The 18,588-nt window shown below is 39.2% G+C and overlaps 1 protein-coding gene and 1 long non-coding RNA gene across 2 annotated transcripts; one reads left to right on the forward strand and one right to left on the reverse strand.

Annotated features, from left to right (window-relative positions):
• Nucleotides 1–2,705: 2,705 nt before the first annotated feature.
• LOC120802167 (apoptosis-inducing factor 3-like) lies at nucleotides 2,706–18,422 on the forward strand. The gene is made up of 17 exons (XM_040149694.1): nucleotides 2,706–2,815; nucleotides 4,081–4,190; nucleotides 4,279–4,323; nucleotides 6,549–6,630; nucleotides 7,147–7,259; nucleotides 7,374–7,460; nucleotides 7,715–7,806; nucleotides 9,221–9,351; nucleotides 10,028–10,143; nucleotides 10,243–10,314; nucleotides 10,476–10,539; nucleotides 11,921–11,997; nucleotides 12,833–12,950; nucleotides 13,549–13,647; nucleotides 14,179–14,254; nucleotides 14,381–14,485; nucleotides 16,205–18,422. Exons 1-17 carry the CDS (start codon nucleotides 2,707–2,709, stop codon nucleotides 16,236–16,238), a joined length of 1,530 nt encoding a protein of 509 aa, XP_040005628.1. The 5' UTR covers nucleotide 2,706; the 3' UTR covers nucleotides 16,239–18,422.
• LOC120802169 lies at nucleotides 13,025–15,649 on the reverse strand. Its single transcript, XR_005709204.1, has 2 exons — nucleotides 15,371–15,649; nucleotides 13,025–13,269 (listed from the first exon to the last, which is right to left on the reverse strand). It is a non-coding gene; the product is annotated as an uncharacterized LOC120802169 (long non-coding RNA).
• Nucleotides 18,423–18,588: the final 166 nt, after the last annotated feature.

The raw sequence follows: 18,588 nt of genomic DNA on the forward strand, positions 1-18,588 counted from the left end.
ACACATTATTTGAAACGGGCCCTTAGTCTGATTAATGAGAACTTTTAAAATGAAGTACATTTTGATGATAATACTTTAGTACTTTACTCAGTAGTTGTAGAAGTCCTCAAAACCAATACAACAATATAAAAATACTCCATTACAAATTAAAGTCCGGCATTCAAAATTGTATTAAAGTAAAAGTACAGAAGTATTATCGTCAAAATGTACTTAAAATATCAGAAGTAAAAGTACTCGTCCCCTGTGGCTGATATGTGAGTCTGTCCGACATTATTTGATTGTTAATTTTTAGGTATCAATCTGTTTTCAGTTTTTTAGAGTTTTCTCTAACCTTTGATTTTTGGTGAGATATTGGATCATTTTATCTCTTCGGGCCTCATTTTTTTTGGGGGGTGGGGGGGTTGTTTTTTGGCATAACTTATAAGAATTCATAGACATCTGAAACCTGTGACAAGGGGCCACAGACTCTACTTGGGTCTTATGTTGTAATTTATAACATTTTTATATGTTTTTCTTAATCTAAAATCTTGATGAGAAAAAAAACTTATAATTCCAGCTGTCGGATAAATGCAGTGGAGTTATTGTATAATATTTCCCTCTGAGTTGTAGTGGAGTAGAACAATAAAGTGGCCGAAATGGAAATACTAAAGTAAACTACAAGTACCTTCAAATTATACTTAAGTACAGTACTTCAGTAAATGTACCTAGTTACTTTCTACCACTGCTCATTGATATTCTCACGTTTTTAGCATTCAGTGATGTTCTATCTAGCATTTTACATCCTTGAGCTTTCCAGTGATGAATCTTGAAACTTGAAACCATGTATGTATGTATGTATGATAGCACCTCCAGTTTTGTAAGTTGAGCTTTGTCGCCTGTCCATTCAGTGTCGGCGGCTGCTGCCTCGTCAGCCTTTTCTCTTTGCTGCCGTTGTGAAACACAAAGGACTGCGATCGCTTTTCTCTGGAACAATAACGGGGCTGAACATGACCAGCGACATCACTGAAACTGTTCATTCACTGGAGTCCCAAAAGTCACTTTTTGGTTGATTTTGCTTGTCTTATTAAACCCAAATTGTCCAGTTTTCACAGCCAGGATCAAGGGATGAGGGTTGGGGATGGACCGGTTGCCGTGGAAACGGACTCCTATCCCATCATTCAACAGATGAGCAGAAAACAAACGGTGAACACGGGCTGCTGTTTGAGAAAAAACTTCTTTCAACGGAGCATCTGACTAACTTTTCATGTTCCTGGAGGGGTTTTGTGGATCTGTGTGGTCTTACTTTTAAACCAGAGACATGTCTGACACCAAACCATGTGAGTAAATATTTTTATTGTTTGAATAACAGAGCAGTTTGGTAGCTATCAGAGGACAGATATTTCATTTCAAAGCAGTTTCTGATGTAGACTGAGGAGTTTTACGATGTAGTTTGTTTCGACTCATTTAAATTCATCTAAAATGTGTGTGCGTGTGTTCAGCCCAACATGAGTTTCCAGACTCTGATCCGGAGGACACATCAGAGGAAGTGACAGCCGTGGTGTGTCTGGAGTCAGACCTGCAGGATGGACAGTAAGGAGGGGAGAGTGTGGATGTTCAAAACCTGGCAACCTAAAACCTGTTTTTATTCATACATCAGTACTGATTACTGACATATAAAGGGATTCATGAACCTTTAATCAAAAAAAGATTATAGCCACACACATATGTAACCAAGCCTGTCTCTCTTTGACAAAAAAAACCCAAAAAGGCTCCGGGGTTGACCAAGGGATCACCATAATTATTGCAGTTACTCTGGAGGAGAACATTAAATTTCATGGCAACCCATCCAACAACTGTCAAGACACTGTATTTCGCTCAAAACCTCAATGTCGGCACTAGAGGAAAAGTCAGGTGATCACCAAAGTCATTGGGATTCGTCCTCTGGGGACCATGTAGGTCTGTACGAAATTTCATGCCAGTCTATCTAACAGTTGTTGAGATATTTCAGTCTGGACCGAAGTGGCGGACTGAACGACAGGCTGACAGACTGATATTTCCATCCCTAGAGACACGATGCAAGCAAATCTCTATTTTCACTCTCACCTTTTGAACAATAGGCAATATTTTACTTTAAATCCCCCTATTTACCATTTATAAGTAGCAAATGAACTTTTAATAAATGTTTTATAACACACTATAATGTAGTTGTAAGCAGAAATAAGTACCCTGTTTATTAATGTATATATGAACAACTATAACTCCTCCTGTGAGCACCCATAAGGGACTGCTGCTGTATAAACATGTAATGAATTTGTTTGTATAATATCATTTGTAATAATATAAATATCTTCATAGAAAAGATATGACCTGAAAAATACTGCAAACAAACGTTCAAAACTGTCCTTATATCTGCTTACAACTATATTATAGTGTGTTGTACAGGCTACAAAAGGTGATACATTAAACGTTTGTTATACTTCTTATGAATAAGAAATAAATTATATCTACTTATAAATGTTTACTTAAAGTGAAGAGTTACTGAATAAGAAAGAAATTCCATAGAAATAAAAAATTTTGGTGTAAAAGTTATTGCAGTATCTGTATGTGTGTGTGTGTGTGTGTGTGTGTGTGTGTGTGTGTGTGTGTGTGTGTGTGTGTGTGTGTGTGTGTGTGTGTGTGTGTGTGTGTGTGTGTGTGTGTTTGCGTGTGTCTGTGTGTTATCTCAGGATGATGGAGGTCGAAGTGGGACATCACAGTGTGTTGTTGACACGCGTCGAGGGCGTATACAGTGCCATTGGTAACCAGTGTACACACTACGGCGCTCCGCTCAGCAAAGGTAAAGACACAGGAGGTGTGAAGGTTGTGAACACAGTAGAATAGGATGCACACACCCTGACTCCATGTTTTGTGACACAACGTTCATCAGCTATACTGGTATATTTTATCCACATCGATTGTGTATTTTATTACTGTGCCTCGATCGACCATTCATTCAGCGTTTGGGCAAATAGAGGTGACTCTAAAACAGTAGTAAACATAACATGAAATATGAGAAGAGTTTGAGTTTCAAGGATATGTTCTGAAGTTTAATAGTTTGTCTTAAAGGTTCTACGCTGTTATTAATGACAGCATGTGGCCGTTAAGTGAGCTGCAGTTGGCATCAGTCAAAACAGTGACGTAACATACGCGAGATCGAACGTCTCCCTTACAGGCGCTGTAAGGGAGCGGAGGAGGCATTGAGGCCTTCGCGTAGAAATCTGTCCACTGGCTGTTTAAGGCAACCGAGAAAGTCGGGAGAAGTCGCATTTTTTAAGTTACGTTACAATCCGTTCACACAGTGGCAATAAGAGAGTGATTTATAAATGTAAATTGTTTCGCATTCTTTCACAGAGTACTTTTAAATTATTGCTACTCTTAACGCTAACACTGAGCACGGGTGGATGATGAGATAACGTCCTTTGTGGTCACTTTGTGTCTCTTTGTGGCAAAAAAGTGAGTTTTCCTTGCCACTGTCACCAAGTGCTTGCTCATGGGGGTATGTTGGGTCTCTGTTAATAATATTATAAAAAGTACGGTCTAGACCGGCTCTATATGTAAAGTGCCCTGAGATAACTTCTGTTACGATCTGGTGCTATATAAAAAGAATTGACTTGACTTAAATTTCCATCTCTCTGTGGTCGTTTTGTGTCTCTTTGTGGTCATTTTTTGTCTCTTTGTGGTCATTTTGTGTCTCATTGTGGTCACTTTGCACCTCTTTGTTGTCATTTTGCACATCTTTGTGGTCATTTTGGGTCTCTTTTTGGTCATTTGATTGACTTTCCAACAAGAAATGTTAACAATCGCTACAAACAAGCAATGAAGATGCTGCCCCTTGGGGCCCAAGGGGTCATGGGGCCCCTGGACCTGCGCTCAGGGGGCCTGTTCAGTAATCCATTCATGGCACAGAGTATGCAAATAATGTGTGTTTGTGTGTGTATGCGTGTGTGTGTGTGTGTGTGTGTGTGTGTGTGTCTGTGTGTGTGTGTGTGTGTGTGTGTGTGTGTGTGCGTGCATGCGTGCGTGCGTGCGTGCGTGTGTGTGTGTGTGTGTGTGTGTGTTCAGGGGTTATTTCAGATCACAGAGTGCGCTGCCCGTGGCATGGCTCCTGTTTCAATGTCCATACAGGAGATCTGGAGGAGTACCCTGGCATGGACTGTTTACCCTGCCACAAGGTACAAACCAGACAGACAGACAGACGGGCAGACATTTAACTTAGAAGAAATTTGCTGTCATTTTAATTTTTCTTTTTCTGTTTTGAAGGTCAAAATTCAAAACAGCAAAGTGTATGTGTCTGTAAACAAAAAGGTAAGTTGGTTGACTTTTCTTTTTCGCTCATGTTACTCCAGTCTCATCACACCTTTGTACACTCACTGTGTTCAGTGTGGAAATAAGGCCATACAGTTTGTTGGCTTTTTTGGATCCCCATTAGCTACTTTACCACTGCAGCTATTTTTCCTGAGGTCCACATACAAATATACACAGTGACAATACAAATCGACAGCACTTCTACACTTACCACAGACTGACAATAACAATACAACACACAACAAGACGCTACTGATCAAATTAGAATGACGTAGTACTTTTACATTAAACAGTATTTCAGATGGCTTTGTGAGGGCTAATATTTTTGTATTTTAATTAAGCATTTTGTATTTGTTTTCAATAATTTCAAGAGCATTTTTGCACTTGAAGTGGCTAAAGGCCTCTAAAACATTTTAGACCACAACCTGCTGTCAAAACTCCACTCTGAAACCCAAACTAAAGAAAGGTGGTGGATTTATGCTGCGAATTAAATAAGATCACCAAAGTTAAACTTCTGATTACAACAAAGCTGTGTCTTTAGTCGCTCCTTTGTTCACTCGTTCAGTACTCCCTATACAACAGACACTCAGTAGTGTACTTGATAGACAGCAGTAAATTGACTGTTGCAATTTTCTTTTTGGGTCATTACTGAGTGACAAATTTTAGCATCTATAAAATGCAGCACATTGCATCGAGGGATTGTTAGTAAAAAGTAGTCTTAATACTATGAATGTTAAGTTTTTTTTGTTCCATTGTGGAAATTATGGAGGGCATTATGTAGATTATTAGATTATGTAGATTAGATTATGTAAGGCTGGCCAGTATTAACACCAATACAATCAATTCATCTCATTTTATAGGAGCTATACACTGTTTGTATCTGGTTTCACCTGTTAAGAAACTGCGACAAATGCGTAACTTATCTGGTGTGACAAGGTTTAGCACTAGGGCAAACCATGGTGGGATATTAGAACAAGTCCTCCAACCTCAACGACCATATAGGTCCTTTGTCCCTACCCTCGGTTACGGCCCATAGGAGTATACCAGCCGCAGGCGTACCAGACCTTCATCATCATGATTACAATAATAATCACGCAGTTAAGGTTATGGAACTTTGTTGGATAAAACAAACAGCGCTGATTATCGGTTTCAGATGGGGAACGGACAGCTCCGGTGTGAAAGTCCTGTGTTCTGTTGACTCCTCCGTCCATCCCAACCTCCCTGTAATGTGGACTTTGTTGCTCTTTATACCACATCACCTACTTCCTCCTTTGCTCCCCTCATGATTACTTCGGCTGCTAGAGGTCATTTTACAATAAAACATAACTATGGGTCGTAATCAGCTAGATGCACAGACAACCTAAAAAAACCCCTCCAATCATCATTTTTTTTAAAATTTAGTTATTTATTTATTTTTTTACAGGAGAACGGTCTCAGATACTGCATGAAAACTCCCAAGGCTGAATAAGCAGCATTTTTCTTGTTCTTCCCACTCTGCCGACGCTGTGTAAATTCAGCATTACATTTAACACTTATCAGACTCTCGAATAAAACGGCAGAGGGTAAATAAATTGCGCTATAAAGTATATACTGAGGGATTTTTCACACAGCCTAGACTTGTTTCACAGGACACATTTTGGTTTGTCATTGTAGGAAAAGCACGGGCTTTACTATTAACAAAGCTCCGTTTCATTCAAATGTCTCAGTAAGCCATGACAGTGTGGCAGTGATCCAGCAGGCACAATGCAGGGACCCTGAAACGTGAACATCATTCATTTTATTATTTACGCTTACTTCCCGGACTTTGACATATCCCTGAAAAGACCTATAGCACTGATAAAGACATAAGTCGTTCCACAGATGTTAGGTCAGTCAGTCAAGGGACATCTGTGCACACAGCATCTGTCCTCAGAATCCAATACATGCATCAATCTACAGTTCAATTGCACAGTTGCTGGAGCAGTAAAAACAACCAATGGTAAAAGAAAAATGAACAGGAGACGGTTTAAATAGCAGCAAACTGGAATGTAACTAAATTGAATTTCCACTTTGTAATGTATTATAATTCTCTAATCAATAATATAAGGTAGATATCACCGCATTGGACTTACTGTGAGTGACTAACAACATATCATGCGTACTTTTTTTATTTGTAAATAATTTCTTTTTTTTTTTTTCCCTGTTGATGAGTTTATATGATTGTGTGTGTTTTACATGTGATTCAGACTCTCAGGCAGGAAAAAAGAATAAAGAGAATGGGAGCTGCACTACCAGGAGGTACTCACACTGTTCTGCTGCTGGGAGGAGGTGAGTGTGGACCACTCCGTGTGTGTCGCTGTCATTTAAAGCCGAAACAATGAGTTGATCCGTTGATTAACTGACTGACAGTAAATTTTATTAATTTAGAGGTATAAACCTAACGTACAAGTTTACAACACAAAGAGCACAGGCAAAAATTGCACTATAATGTAGTGCTAAGCAGATACAAGTATTTATTAATATATTTGTTAACAACTGTATCTCCTCCTGTGGGCCCCCATAACATATGTAAAATACAGGAATGTATGTTCAAGTATGTAACAAACAGCTACATATAATACAAGGATCCACAGTGAGGTATTATATGATAAAAAAAAAAATAAGAATAAGCAAAAATTAACAGATATGATTACAATTTGAAAGTGCAAGTGGGCAGTAAACATTACTGGATGAACATATGCACAGAGATAAGTAAGTAATATAATAACCGTTTTAGGCTGCATGTCAGGATTTTGTCCTAGTATGTTTCCTCAGTGTGTGTGATGGTGTGTTACCTCTGTGCAGGGGCCGCGTCACTGATCTGCGCTGAGACTCTTCGGCAGGAATCCTTCGGTGGCAGAATCATCATGGTCACCAGGGACGACCTTCTACCTTACGACAAAACCCGACTCAGCAAGGTGCTGCAGGGGAAACACCAGGACACAAACACTAATATTTTAGTGATGGATATGTGTTTATTTTGTAATTGACAACCATTACTTAAACACAAACACGCTGCACCAATGTTACAGGTAATGAATGTGGAGAGTGACAGTATTCTGCTGAGGAAGATGGAGTTTTTCCATCAGTACGACATTGAGGTGTGGCTCAGGAAAGAAGTGAGTTTGTCTCCTGTCCACTCACATTTTCAGTCTTGTTTCTGACTACAACCTACACTTGATCCTTGGGATTTTGTGAACTGTATCTTGTCTGATGCACTATGTAGTCTGCACTAAATCTTCCTCCAGACGACAACTGGCATGTCTATCTTGTCCGCGGACTGATCCGCCACCTAAAAAATTGGACAGATCAGGACCAGTGTGTGGATAGGATTCACATTGCCTCATTTTTAAAGGCCTCACTGTGTTTACAGGCGCTGTCAGTGGACACAGACAAGAAGACAGTCACATTTGATGATGGTTCAGTCCAGAGATACGACCAGCTCCTCGTCTCAACGGGCTGCAGGTACAGACGAATACACACACAAAGACTGTATTTGCATGTGCAAGCATTTCATTTGCAAATGTGCACACCAGTAATTAAATTCAAAATCAAATCAACAAACAAAAATGTACCTGGTGAAATTAAAAAAATGCTTGTTGGGTGTAGCGTCATTCTTACAGATATTGTAAACTGAACGAGTACATAAAAGATAGTATATTATGATTTACAGTTATACTGTTTTGTATAGAGACCCCAATATGTGCCATTTGTCATGTTCCCAAATTTTTTTTTTGCCATTTCGTGCATGCAAACACTTCAATTTGGGGGCACAAAAATTAAGGGAATGCATTTTTTAAATATTATAATAAAAACAAAACCATTTGCAGTTCGTCTGGGGGACCCCCCTGTTGGCTCTAAGCAGCTTGGGACAACTCTGTGGTTTGCACCTATTGATTGCTGACCAGGGCCTTGTTTCTTAAAAGCATTTTGAGGCTAAGATTGTAAAATCCATCTTCTACAGGTTAAGAGGTGTTTCCCAAAAGCATCGTAACTGAAAACATTCTTAGAAATGATCGCAGATTAACCACTGCCTCCTTCCCTCTCGTAGGAGGCTAAGAGCATCTGAAGAGGTTCCCAAACCTGTAGGAGGAACCAAAAACTATCAGAATTATATAAGTTTATAATGTTTTTGTTCAATTTTAAATCCATACTTTTATAATGAACACTGATGTTTTTTGTTAAGTGATGTTTGACGTAAAATGTGTGATAATGTTGAAATTAGAAAATAAGAAAAAAAACTAAACTGACACACACACACACAGACAAATGAATTCAACAACTGATTTGTGTAATTGATCTGCCAGGTTCTGTCATCATCGTCCTCTCCCTCCTATTTATAAAATATATTTATCTCTTCAGGCCTAATACGACACTTTCCTGGTCATATTCTTTTATGTCTGTAACTAATAGGAAGCTTTATTTTAGGTCTAATGTGAGTTTACTTTCTTAAACTGACTTCCACCCAGTAACATGAATTAAAAAGGGCAGCAAGCTGATAGCTGTAGACCGTTTACTGCACATTAAACTATGTTTTCATAATGAACAACTCCAAGTATAAAATATTTCTTGCTTACGCTTTATGAAGTCACTTAAGTCACTGCTTAGGGAAGTGCGTGGAGAAATGTAAGAGCAGTCATAGAAACACCCTAGAAAACCCTCTAAACTTCTCCGATTGATCATTATCAACAACAGGGCCCAAGAGCATTTCTTTTGATTGCAGCAATTTCGGCCAAAATATTTATTCAGTCAACTATGACCAGCAGCAGATGTAATAACTGTACCCTAACCTTGTGCAAGGAAAGTGGTCATTGTTGCAGCACCGCTACACCGCACTGCACTGCATTGCTAATGAACAGAGTCCTGGCCTGTCCTCTAGAGCCAAGGGTCTGGACGTGCCCGGGATGAAGCTGGACAATGTCAAGATGTTGGAGACACCGGAGGACGCCCGGCAAATCCATGCGGCCTGTCTGGGCTGCAACGTCGTCCTCGTGGGAACCTCTTTTGTTGGTACTGTGTTTGCCGTCTGCAAGATGGAGATGTGTAGGAAATGGTGTAATGGTTTATTTGATTGTGAAATGTAGATAAAATACAAATGTTTTTTTAAGTTTTAAAAAGGCCCAAAACCCACAAAAGGCATTAAAAGGTTATCAGATGAGCCAAAAATATAAAAATAAAACTGATCACATCAATAAATAATACTGTTCGTGAAACAATAAATGGACTATAAAAAGAAATGTATAGCTCTATACTTTTATTTTAACCTTCAATAATTTGCTGAAATAAATGAAATTACTCATTTATTTTACTATTCTACTCATCAGTCACTAGCTTATTTTATTTTTTAACTCCGTTTTCTGTTTTTGTGTCTAAAAACACATTTAATTCCCCATTTTCTCCATGCAACATGGGCATGTTCATCCATCTGTTAGCTATACCACTTATCCTTTGAGGGTCACGAGAGGCTGGAGTCAATCAAATGTAGGATGAAAAATTTAAATGATACTATTAATCATAATTATATTATACTGCATTTTAATAATCCAACTATCAGTGTTATTTATTGATGTTTTTAGTTATATTTTTGACTTGTTTTGTAGTTGTTTACTAATTTTTGTTTTGGGGCTCTATACAGCTGTAGCTATTTTCATTATTTGAATATAATATTAACATTTTTTTCTTTCAGGCATGGAAGTTGCATCTTATTTGATAGACAAAGCCTCCAGTATCACAGTGATTGGGAGCAGTGAGCTGCCGTACCAGAACACACTGGGTCCTGAAATTGGCAAAGTCACCATGATGGTATAGGAAAAAAACGAGAGACGGAGTCATGTGTTGTAATCGCACATTATTTCTCTACAAGTTCAGCTACTTGTAGTTTAAACTCTGTTTTTCCTGCAGATACTGTCAGAGAAAAATGTGAGATTCTACATGAATGATAATGTGACAGAGGTCAAAGGTGTGGATGGCAAGGTAAAGTGGGAAAACACACATTGTGCCAATTTGTTTTATAGCTCAAAATTCAGACTTGAACATCAGTAGACACAGAATGACATTTTGTTTTGCAGTGGGAAAATATATAAACACTCTTAGTACTTCCTGTCTGCTGTCTCATTGTCCTCGTCTTCTTCAAGGTGAAGGAGGTTGTGCTTAAAAGTGGAAAAGTTATCCCAGCTGATGTTTTGATTGTTGGTATCGGTAAGTGCAATGCAGAGAGTTTATTGATTTAACATTTATACATATCTCAGTACAATGTCTTTATTAATTTATTTATCTTTAGCAACTTTACAATATCGGTCACTTCATATAAAAACAGTGAAACATCTTATAATGACCTCTGGAGAATGCTGAACAGCTTTTATAGTAGTATAGTATTGTAGTGGTATTGTAATTCAGTAATTCATCTCTGATCATCATTGATAGTCATGTAAAAATAATAATTTTTTTTTAATTTTCACTTTCATAAACAGATATTCGAGTTTTTTGAAAAGAAACCAAGATTCCAGTTTTGTGTAAACAGCAAACATTACTACTTCAAGCTTTGCATCATATATTATTTTTCCGCAAAAGCAGTCTCAAAGGAATACTTGGACATTTTGGGGAAATAAGCTTATTCACTTTTTGGCAGACAGACTATCACTCAAATCATTCTCATACCTATCTATCGGTTCAATATTGAGCTACAGCCAGTAGCCGGCTAGCTGAGCTTACCACAAAGACTGGAAACGGGGAAACCGCAAGCCTGGCCACCGTCCAAAGTAAATAAAATCTGCCTACAAACAACTCTAAATCTCACTAATTAACACACTATATCTCATTTGTTTAATGTTTGCAAAAACCACAATGTGGTTAATTCACCCTTTTAACCCTGGGGTTATGTGCCAGACTATTTCTTGGTCGGAAACTTCCTGGGGTTTCTGCTCAGAGCCAAGAAATACTCCACATCTGTCCATCTACAAACGATTGCAAATCCGTGAAGCGATGCGCGCTCTGTGCAAAACCATATTACAATAACACAAGCATAACCATTGTGCTGAGTACTTTGGGTTTGATAGGTGTCAGTCTAAGAGAAGTTACAGCTCCTGTGTGTAAGGTAAGACAGTATAATGATGAAATACAACAGTCTACACTTAGAACTATCAATGAATTTAAAAAAACAAAACCTTTTCTGACATCTATAAATGATTGTAAAATTTGAATTGAAAAAAATGATTTTTTTGTGTTTGTTATTTTTAATTATACGTTTTGTATTCAAATTTTCAAGCAATATGGTTTTTATATGGCCAGGCTAACTGTCTCCCCCTGTTCTCTTCAGTCTTTTTGCTAAGCTAACCAGGTGCTGGTTGTAGCTTCATAATTATGGGACGGATACGAGAGTGGCATAGATCTTGTTTTGTAACTCTCCAACAGCTATAAAAGGTTTTTGTAATTGTATTATATTGATTCACGACACAGACACAGCCCTGACAGATTTGAGGTTTTAACTCAATAACAGAGCTGAGAAAACAGCTCAGCAATACCAGCAGTGTTCCAGGAAAACCCACTCAGCAACATTTGTCCTCTTTATGTCTTCCGCCAGGCATCATCCCAAACTCAGAGTTCCTGCGGGGCAGTAAGATACAGCTGGATTCAAGAAACTTTGTACTAGTCGACAAGGTCAGCTAATAACCCGGTGTTCACCTGATTATCTACTGTACATCTCATTCTGTGCCTTCATTCTCAACACATATCCATGACTCTCATCTCTTACTTAAACCTGTTGAGATTTACTCTCTCGTTGTTTGGGGTCCCTCACATCCCACTGCTGTATATGTAATAATAATAATAATAATAATAATAATTCTTCCATTATTTTGCTTTTCTTCTGACCCAACTATACCCCAATATGTAGAAAAATATTGAAGCTCTAACCCTTCTCTTTAACACTAACTGGGCAACATATTTATTGATGGTGACTAAATATCGAAATGACAATATATTATACAAATATGGAGTATGAATTAATAAATATATATTTATTTTGTTTGCCAGTAAATGTACATATGTTATCCTACACTGTGACGTTACTTATGTTTTAGGTGAACTAGACCACAGAGAGGTGCCAACTCCCTTTTAGACCTCTTACAAATACGGTAATCTTCCAATGGCAGAAATCCAAATAGTAGTATTTGGGTTTTGGGAGGGTAGCGCTGTGATATAGAGCATATTCAAATCCATGCATTTTATAATGTTTTACAGCTCAGGTATCTGAGACTCTAACAAACTACTGAAACATATTATCAGTTCAAAATCATGATTATAAGCAATTCCTGCCCAGTATCAACCTCATAAAACAATGTTGAGTATGTTTTTAGGCCAGTTAAAAAAAGGGTACAGGGTTTCCAGGGCCCAAAACAGAAAATTAGGATTAATAAATGTGCGTTTCCTCACATTAATCCCTATATTCTGCACCATTAATCATCTGTTTTTTGCCCATATTTCCCTCCTGCAGTACATGCGCACTAATGTCCCCGATGTGTTCTGTGGGGGCGACCTGGCCACCTTCCCCCTGGCAATGGCCAATGATCGGCTAGTGAACATTGGACACTGGCAGATGGCACAAGCACATGGTAATGTAGTAACAATGTAAATGTGGTCACAAAGCCCTGAGTGCTCCCTGTAAAAGCAATATAATACAAAAGAATCAGGTTTTTTATGATATGATGTATATCATGTAGAAAGATAAAATAAATTTCAATAAAATATATCTGCATACATTTTAGGACAATGGTATGATTATTGTAAAAAGTCAGATGATTGCTGGGCTACACCAGCCTCTGTGCCACAGTGTGTGCCACTGGGACGAATATCGGGGAAATGCGGCACTGTGGCAGATAGCGGAGCGAGTGAAACGCTGAGCATCACAGTCACTTCCAATGTGACTATTCTCTGTAACAAAGCAAAGGGGAAAACATATTAATGTAGCAGGGCATCCAGTGCAAAAAGAAAGTAGCAACATCTTTCATGGTATGTGGTGTTACGTTTTAAAAAAAAGACTTTTAATGGATATAGATACTGAGAGATAGAGGCTACTAGAAAATACAATACTGAACCCTCATTATCTTTTATTCTTTTTAATATCTCTGTCTACAATATCTTGTCTGGTTTTATTTCCAGTTAAAGTTTAAAGGTTTTATTGTTTTTTGGTTTTTATAAATTGTTGTTTAGGGAGGATAGCAGCTCTTAACATGCTGAATAAACCGACTGAACTCAACTCAGTTCCTTTCTACTGGACCGTCCTACTGGGTAAAACCATCCGATATGCAGGTAGGCGATCACTCACACACACACACACGCACACACACGCACAAGTTAGAGGTGTGTACGCATATGTTTGTGCGTATCTTTGTGATTGTTCAATTTGACAAAACCCATAATGATGAATGCAGCCACACTGAGAGGCTTTTCATAGTCACATGCCTGAGGTTGTCGCAGCACTATTAGACACCAACTAAGACCCTAATGTGCGGGTATAGAAAATCAGATGTAGATTGTTTTGACTTAATTTCTTCTATACCCTTTGTATTATGATATTTAAGTATATATATATATATATATATATATATATATATATATATATATATATATAAGTAAGTGACTAACTCACGTTTCTGACCCTTTGATCAAAGACAACAACAGTGACAAATTTAAAATGCTCTGCCCACCCAAACTGTTTATCCTGCTGCCCAATAACTCACTTTATACACAAACTATATACACTGAATCCCACCATGATAGAATTCAGATTTTCCCACCTACAACCATTAAGTCTCGTGTTTTTATTTTGGTTTTGTGCAGGCTATGGGGAGGGATACACTGAGATTGTGATGAAAGGAAACTTTGAGGAGAGGAAGTTCTTGGCATTGTACATCAAGTAAGCTGAGAAAACCAAACTGCTGTTGTTATCAAAATAATGTAAATAATAAAATGGAATAATGTAACTCTTTAAATAGATGCATTTCCAAATATGTATTTAATTTTTTTTTTTTTTTTGCCATAGGAATGATGAAGTTATAGCGGCAGCGAGCCTAAACTACGACCCAGCAGCGTCTGCAGTAGCTGAGAGGTTCGCAACAGGAAAACTCATCACAAAGAAAGAGGCTCAGTACGTAAAATCTTTCTTTCTTTCCATCTTTGGATAATATTGGTCAAACGTATTCTGAATGAAAGATGACTGGGTCTCTGTTCACAGAGACGTAGAGTTTCATTTACAGCCAACAAAGGGGAACAAAGTATCTTGGATTGTTTACGGATCTCCAACAGTGATTTGGGAATTTCATGAACAAGGCTCCAGCTCAGACTGGTGACTTGTAATTGACATAAATGATAGAGGGCCTTTATTGGATAGGAGACAGTAGAGATCTAAGAGGAAATGAAGGCAGAGAGAGATGGGGGATGACATGAAGCAAAGGCCCATGATTACTGTCAGAGAGGAACGTTGCAATCACATCTTCATTATCTTCATCCCCCAGGCAAGCAGGATGCCTCTTTTTGTGGTTTGTTTGAACAAAAGTTGGCAGCAGCTGGTTCATTTTGTTGTATGGGAGCTGCTATATACATAAGTGATGATACACCACATGGTGTCTTGAAAATACAAAAATACAAGACAATTTTTTGAGGATTCTGGAAATACCTTCAACGAGAAAACAATGAACAAAGAACCTACAGAGAATTATCACCTAAATCCCCAGCGGCACCTTACAGAGCTTCATAGCAAGTTTCAGCCCATTGTTTAGCTGTCCGGCTCACAACTTAACTGTGTTGGTTCACAATAAATGCTCTCATAGTGTTGTCTTTGGGGGCAGCAAGAAGCTGTTTTCAATTAAAAAAAAAAAAAACCTCCAAAAACCCACTGTGCACTACCTGCTCAGCACCAAACAACAGACAGACAGAGTTAGCAACATTTAGCTGCTAAAGCACCAGATACTTCCCCACAGGGGTCGGTAAAGACCGAAAACTTAACTTGGACCAGAGTGAATATTGGACTTACTTTACCCAGGTGAACAGAATCACGACTTCAAATGAATGATAATGCTTCTCCATAACTGCTTGATGTGTAAATAAGCCGACGTTTGCTAACAGGTTAAAAGGTGAAAATATGTCAGACCGTCATCCGGTTTAAAACGACCCCATAGGTCGTCTGAGCAAACGGCTTATTACAACCCACAGTTACGTTTTATTTTTAGGCGACCTCAGTGGCCGTAGTGATTGTGAGGGGAGGGAAGGAGGAAGCCAGGTGACGTAGTATAAAGAGCGACAGAGTCGGTGTCAGGAGGAAGTCGGGGTGTGGATGGATGGATGGGTCGACAGGGCACCGCTGTTTGTGTCCAGTGTGAAACTGATGGCCATCATTGTTTCTTTCATCCACAACCTTAACTGTGTGTTTATTATTGTAACCATAACGACGAGGGTCCTCTTAAGTTCCAGGGAGCACTTATTTTGACCCAAGTCTCGATACCTTTCTTAAACCACAACCAAACCGTGACTGTTCCACAACACCAAGCCGCACGCTCATTGCCCGTTACCATCACAACGAATGTCTGGTACGCCCGCCACCGTGGGGCCGCCATTTCAGGAGACGCTCCCGTGGCTCGCATCGGTGGGGTCCGAATGGTTGTTCAGGTCGGAGCGACCTGTTGTGATAGGTCAGTGTTGTGTTCGCGACTCGTTTCTTTTGCCTCAAGGCGACGAACAGAGTCAGTTATCATAGGTCTCAAGTGACCTCCTGGGTTCTCCAAACTCTGCCGCGGATGCATCTTTCGATGTCTAGCTCCGTGGACATAAAAGCCCGCCCTCCCTTTTTTTTTCTCTCCCCCCTTTACAGATCAGACGACCTGAGCTGGCTGCAGTTGTCCTGATCCACACCTTTTCTCTCCCCACTTGTCCTCTCATCACATCGTCTGAACAGTGTTGGCGCGAAGCCAGAATGTCCTCCGGCCGCCGCCCTCACCGGGGACAAAGAGCTCGGAGACGTCGAAGGGGGGGGGAAATGTTTGCTGCTCGGAAGAGGCAGACTTCACCGGCGGCGTCGAAAAGCGGCGGCCGCTGCGAAGTTTTTATTTACGGTTCGGTGTTTCGATGCAGGTCGCGTGAAAGTACTGGATTTAAATCGTACGTCTCACAGTCGGTGTTCATGTGAGGGGGACTCCACCACGCAAACAACAGATACCTCAGATGGATGCATCTTTTGGGACTTCTTTTTTTTTTAAACATTTTGTATGATTTCATTAGATCTTCTTTCTATTTTAGTTTATGGCTTTGTGTCTCCAGAGGTATTTCGGTAGCAGTCGAGAGGCATCCCATTTGAGATGCCTCAGTACGTTCCCTGCTGTTTAATATCTAAAAAAAAAAAAAAAAAAAAGGCGGAGTGAGCGGCCTTTTACTTGGATGGGGCTGCTGGAAAAACACAAGTGACCTTAGTGCCCATTGCGGCCGTGTACGTGGTCCGGTCAATGAGTCGGAGGGAGGGGGATTAGGGGAACAGAGGTGGGGGTGTTCAGCTCTTTGAAACAGAGATGCTGAAACAGGCAGCGGTAACAAAACACACCAACGGCGAACAATAAGCCTTCGCCAAACAGCGCACAAAGGCAGGGGGACAGGACCTTCACAAAAGAAATGCTGCGGTTTTCCTCTCTCTCCCCCTCGGTCTCTCTGCTGGTTTGTCGCTGTCTTAACTTGACACACCTCAACAATTACTTTTAGCTTCACTCTCGGCGGCATGCCTCATGTTCACCGTATCCACGGTTCAACTAGTGCAGACTTTATCAAGGCCACTACCAAGTTATAATATTTTAGGATCGAAGGTGCCAATGGCTTATATTATGTATATATATATTTTATGTAGCATATTTGGAACTTTTATTTATTTATTTTGCCAGGGTATGGAAAGAATTCATTGTTGTTTTTTTTCTTTTCACAGGGAAGATTTAACAGTATTTAGATCATGATATGTCATATATATTGTCATATATTATATTTTTTTTCTTGATAATCAATTGAGAAATAGTTAAAAGCAAATGGAAAAGATAACCAGAGACTTTAAAAAAAAAAAAAATTCATCAAGGTTCTTCAACAAATTAATGCAAAAACTGTCAATTAAATTGTTAAGGTCACAGATCATTAAGGATAAATTAGGCACATTTCATTGCACAACCTGTCTTCCACCCTGGAAGCTAATTGTAAAATAATTTTCATCTTTCTGCTTGTCTTACTGGCAGAAGGCAACACTGCCCTGATACTCCTGCAACCTCACATCTCTCTGAGAATTGCATTTACAGCATTGTACTGTCAAGTGACATCCTCAAAAGTTTAATTTATATACCGTGGAAAAGGCTTTAAGCCTTACTTTGCACCGAAACACGTTGTGACAGTGAGTAATTGGACATATTATGAATTGTTCAGGGAAGGAAAAAAATATCAGTTTTGTTCTCCTGAGGAGTTTAAGTGAAAGATGTACTTTAGCTCCCACAAGATTAAGAACAATCCTGAACATCAGTCCTCTTGTTCAACAACTTTGTTAAGCAAAGTGAACCGTGGTGCCTATACAGAAATAACAGGGATGTACTTGTAATTCAAACTTCTTGTCCTGTGTTTCGCTTTGTTCATGCATAAAAAAAAAAACCAACAAAAAAACAAAAAACCCCATCACAGTCACAACAGTATCGTCTCCTTTGCATTCATTGACTCATGAGTGCTGGAGCTTCTGATTCACTCAGGGAACACATGACTTTTCTGCCACCTATCGTCCAGCAGTGGCAGTGTTTGTAAGATTTACTTCAAACCATGTGTCCCTCTTTGTAAATTCTTTTTGTATGTTACTTCATTTGCAGGAGGCGAGCTACACCAACATCATCGCGGCAATCAAACTAAAACTTGAAACATTACTGACACGTCACTGCTAGCCGCCATTCAGTGAGGACCTCAGACTGCATACTGGATTTTAGTCTTTTCGAAGATGTAGCTCTTCTAATTTGTCTTTTATAGATACCAGTCTAGAGCAGCAAGGAAAGAGCAGAGTGAGAGAAAAGCATATTAGATCACTGGTCCGCCAGGTCAGCCGATATACAACAGTCTGAGCTTTTAAACACATTTTATTAGATAGTGTGATAGCATAGTAATAAATTGTTGCGTTCATATTTCAGTTTTAATTAAACGACTCCCAGTGGTGGAAAGTAACGAAGTGCATTTACTTAAGCACTGTACTTATGT

This window comes from Xiphias gladius, chromosome 17, assembly GCF_016859285.1.
Source record: "Xiphias gladius isolate SHS-SW01 ecotype Sanya breed wild chromosome 17, ASM1685928v1, whole genome shotgun sequence".
In the NCBI taxonomy this organism is placed as follows: domain Eukaryota; kingdom Metazoa; phylum Chordata; class Actinopteri; order Istiophoriformes; family Xiphiidae; genus Xiphias; species Xiphias gladius.

Bases quoted from the DNA above. Each gene is read 5' to 3' on its own strand.
- LOC120802167 (XM_040149694.1), top strand. From the start codon at position 2,707: ATGATGGAGGTCGAAGTGGGACATCACAGTGTGTTGTTGACACGCGTC. The intron at 4,191-4,278 runs GTACAAACCAGA...TCTGTTTTGAAG, and splicing joins ACTGTTTACCCTGCCACAAG to GTCAAAATTCAAAACAGCAA. The intron at 11,998-12,832 runs GTCAGCTAATAA...TCCCTCCTGCAG, and splicing joins ACTTTGTACTAGTCGACAAG to TACATGCGCACTAATGTCCC.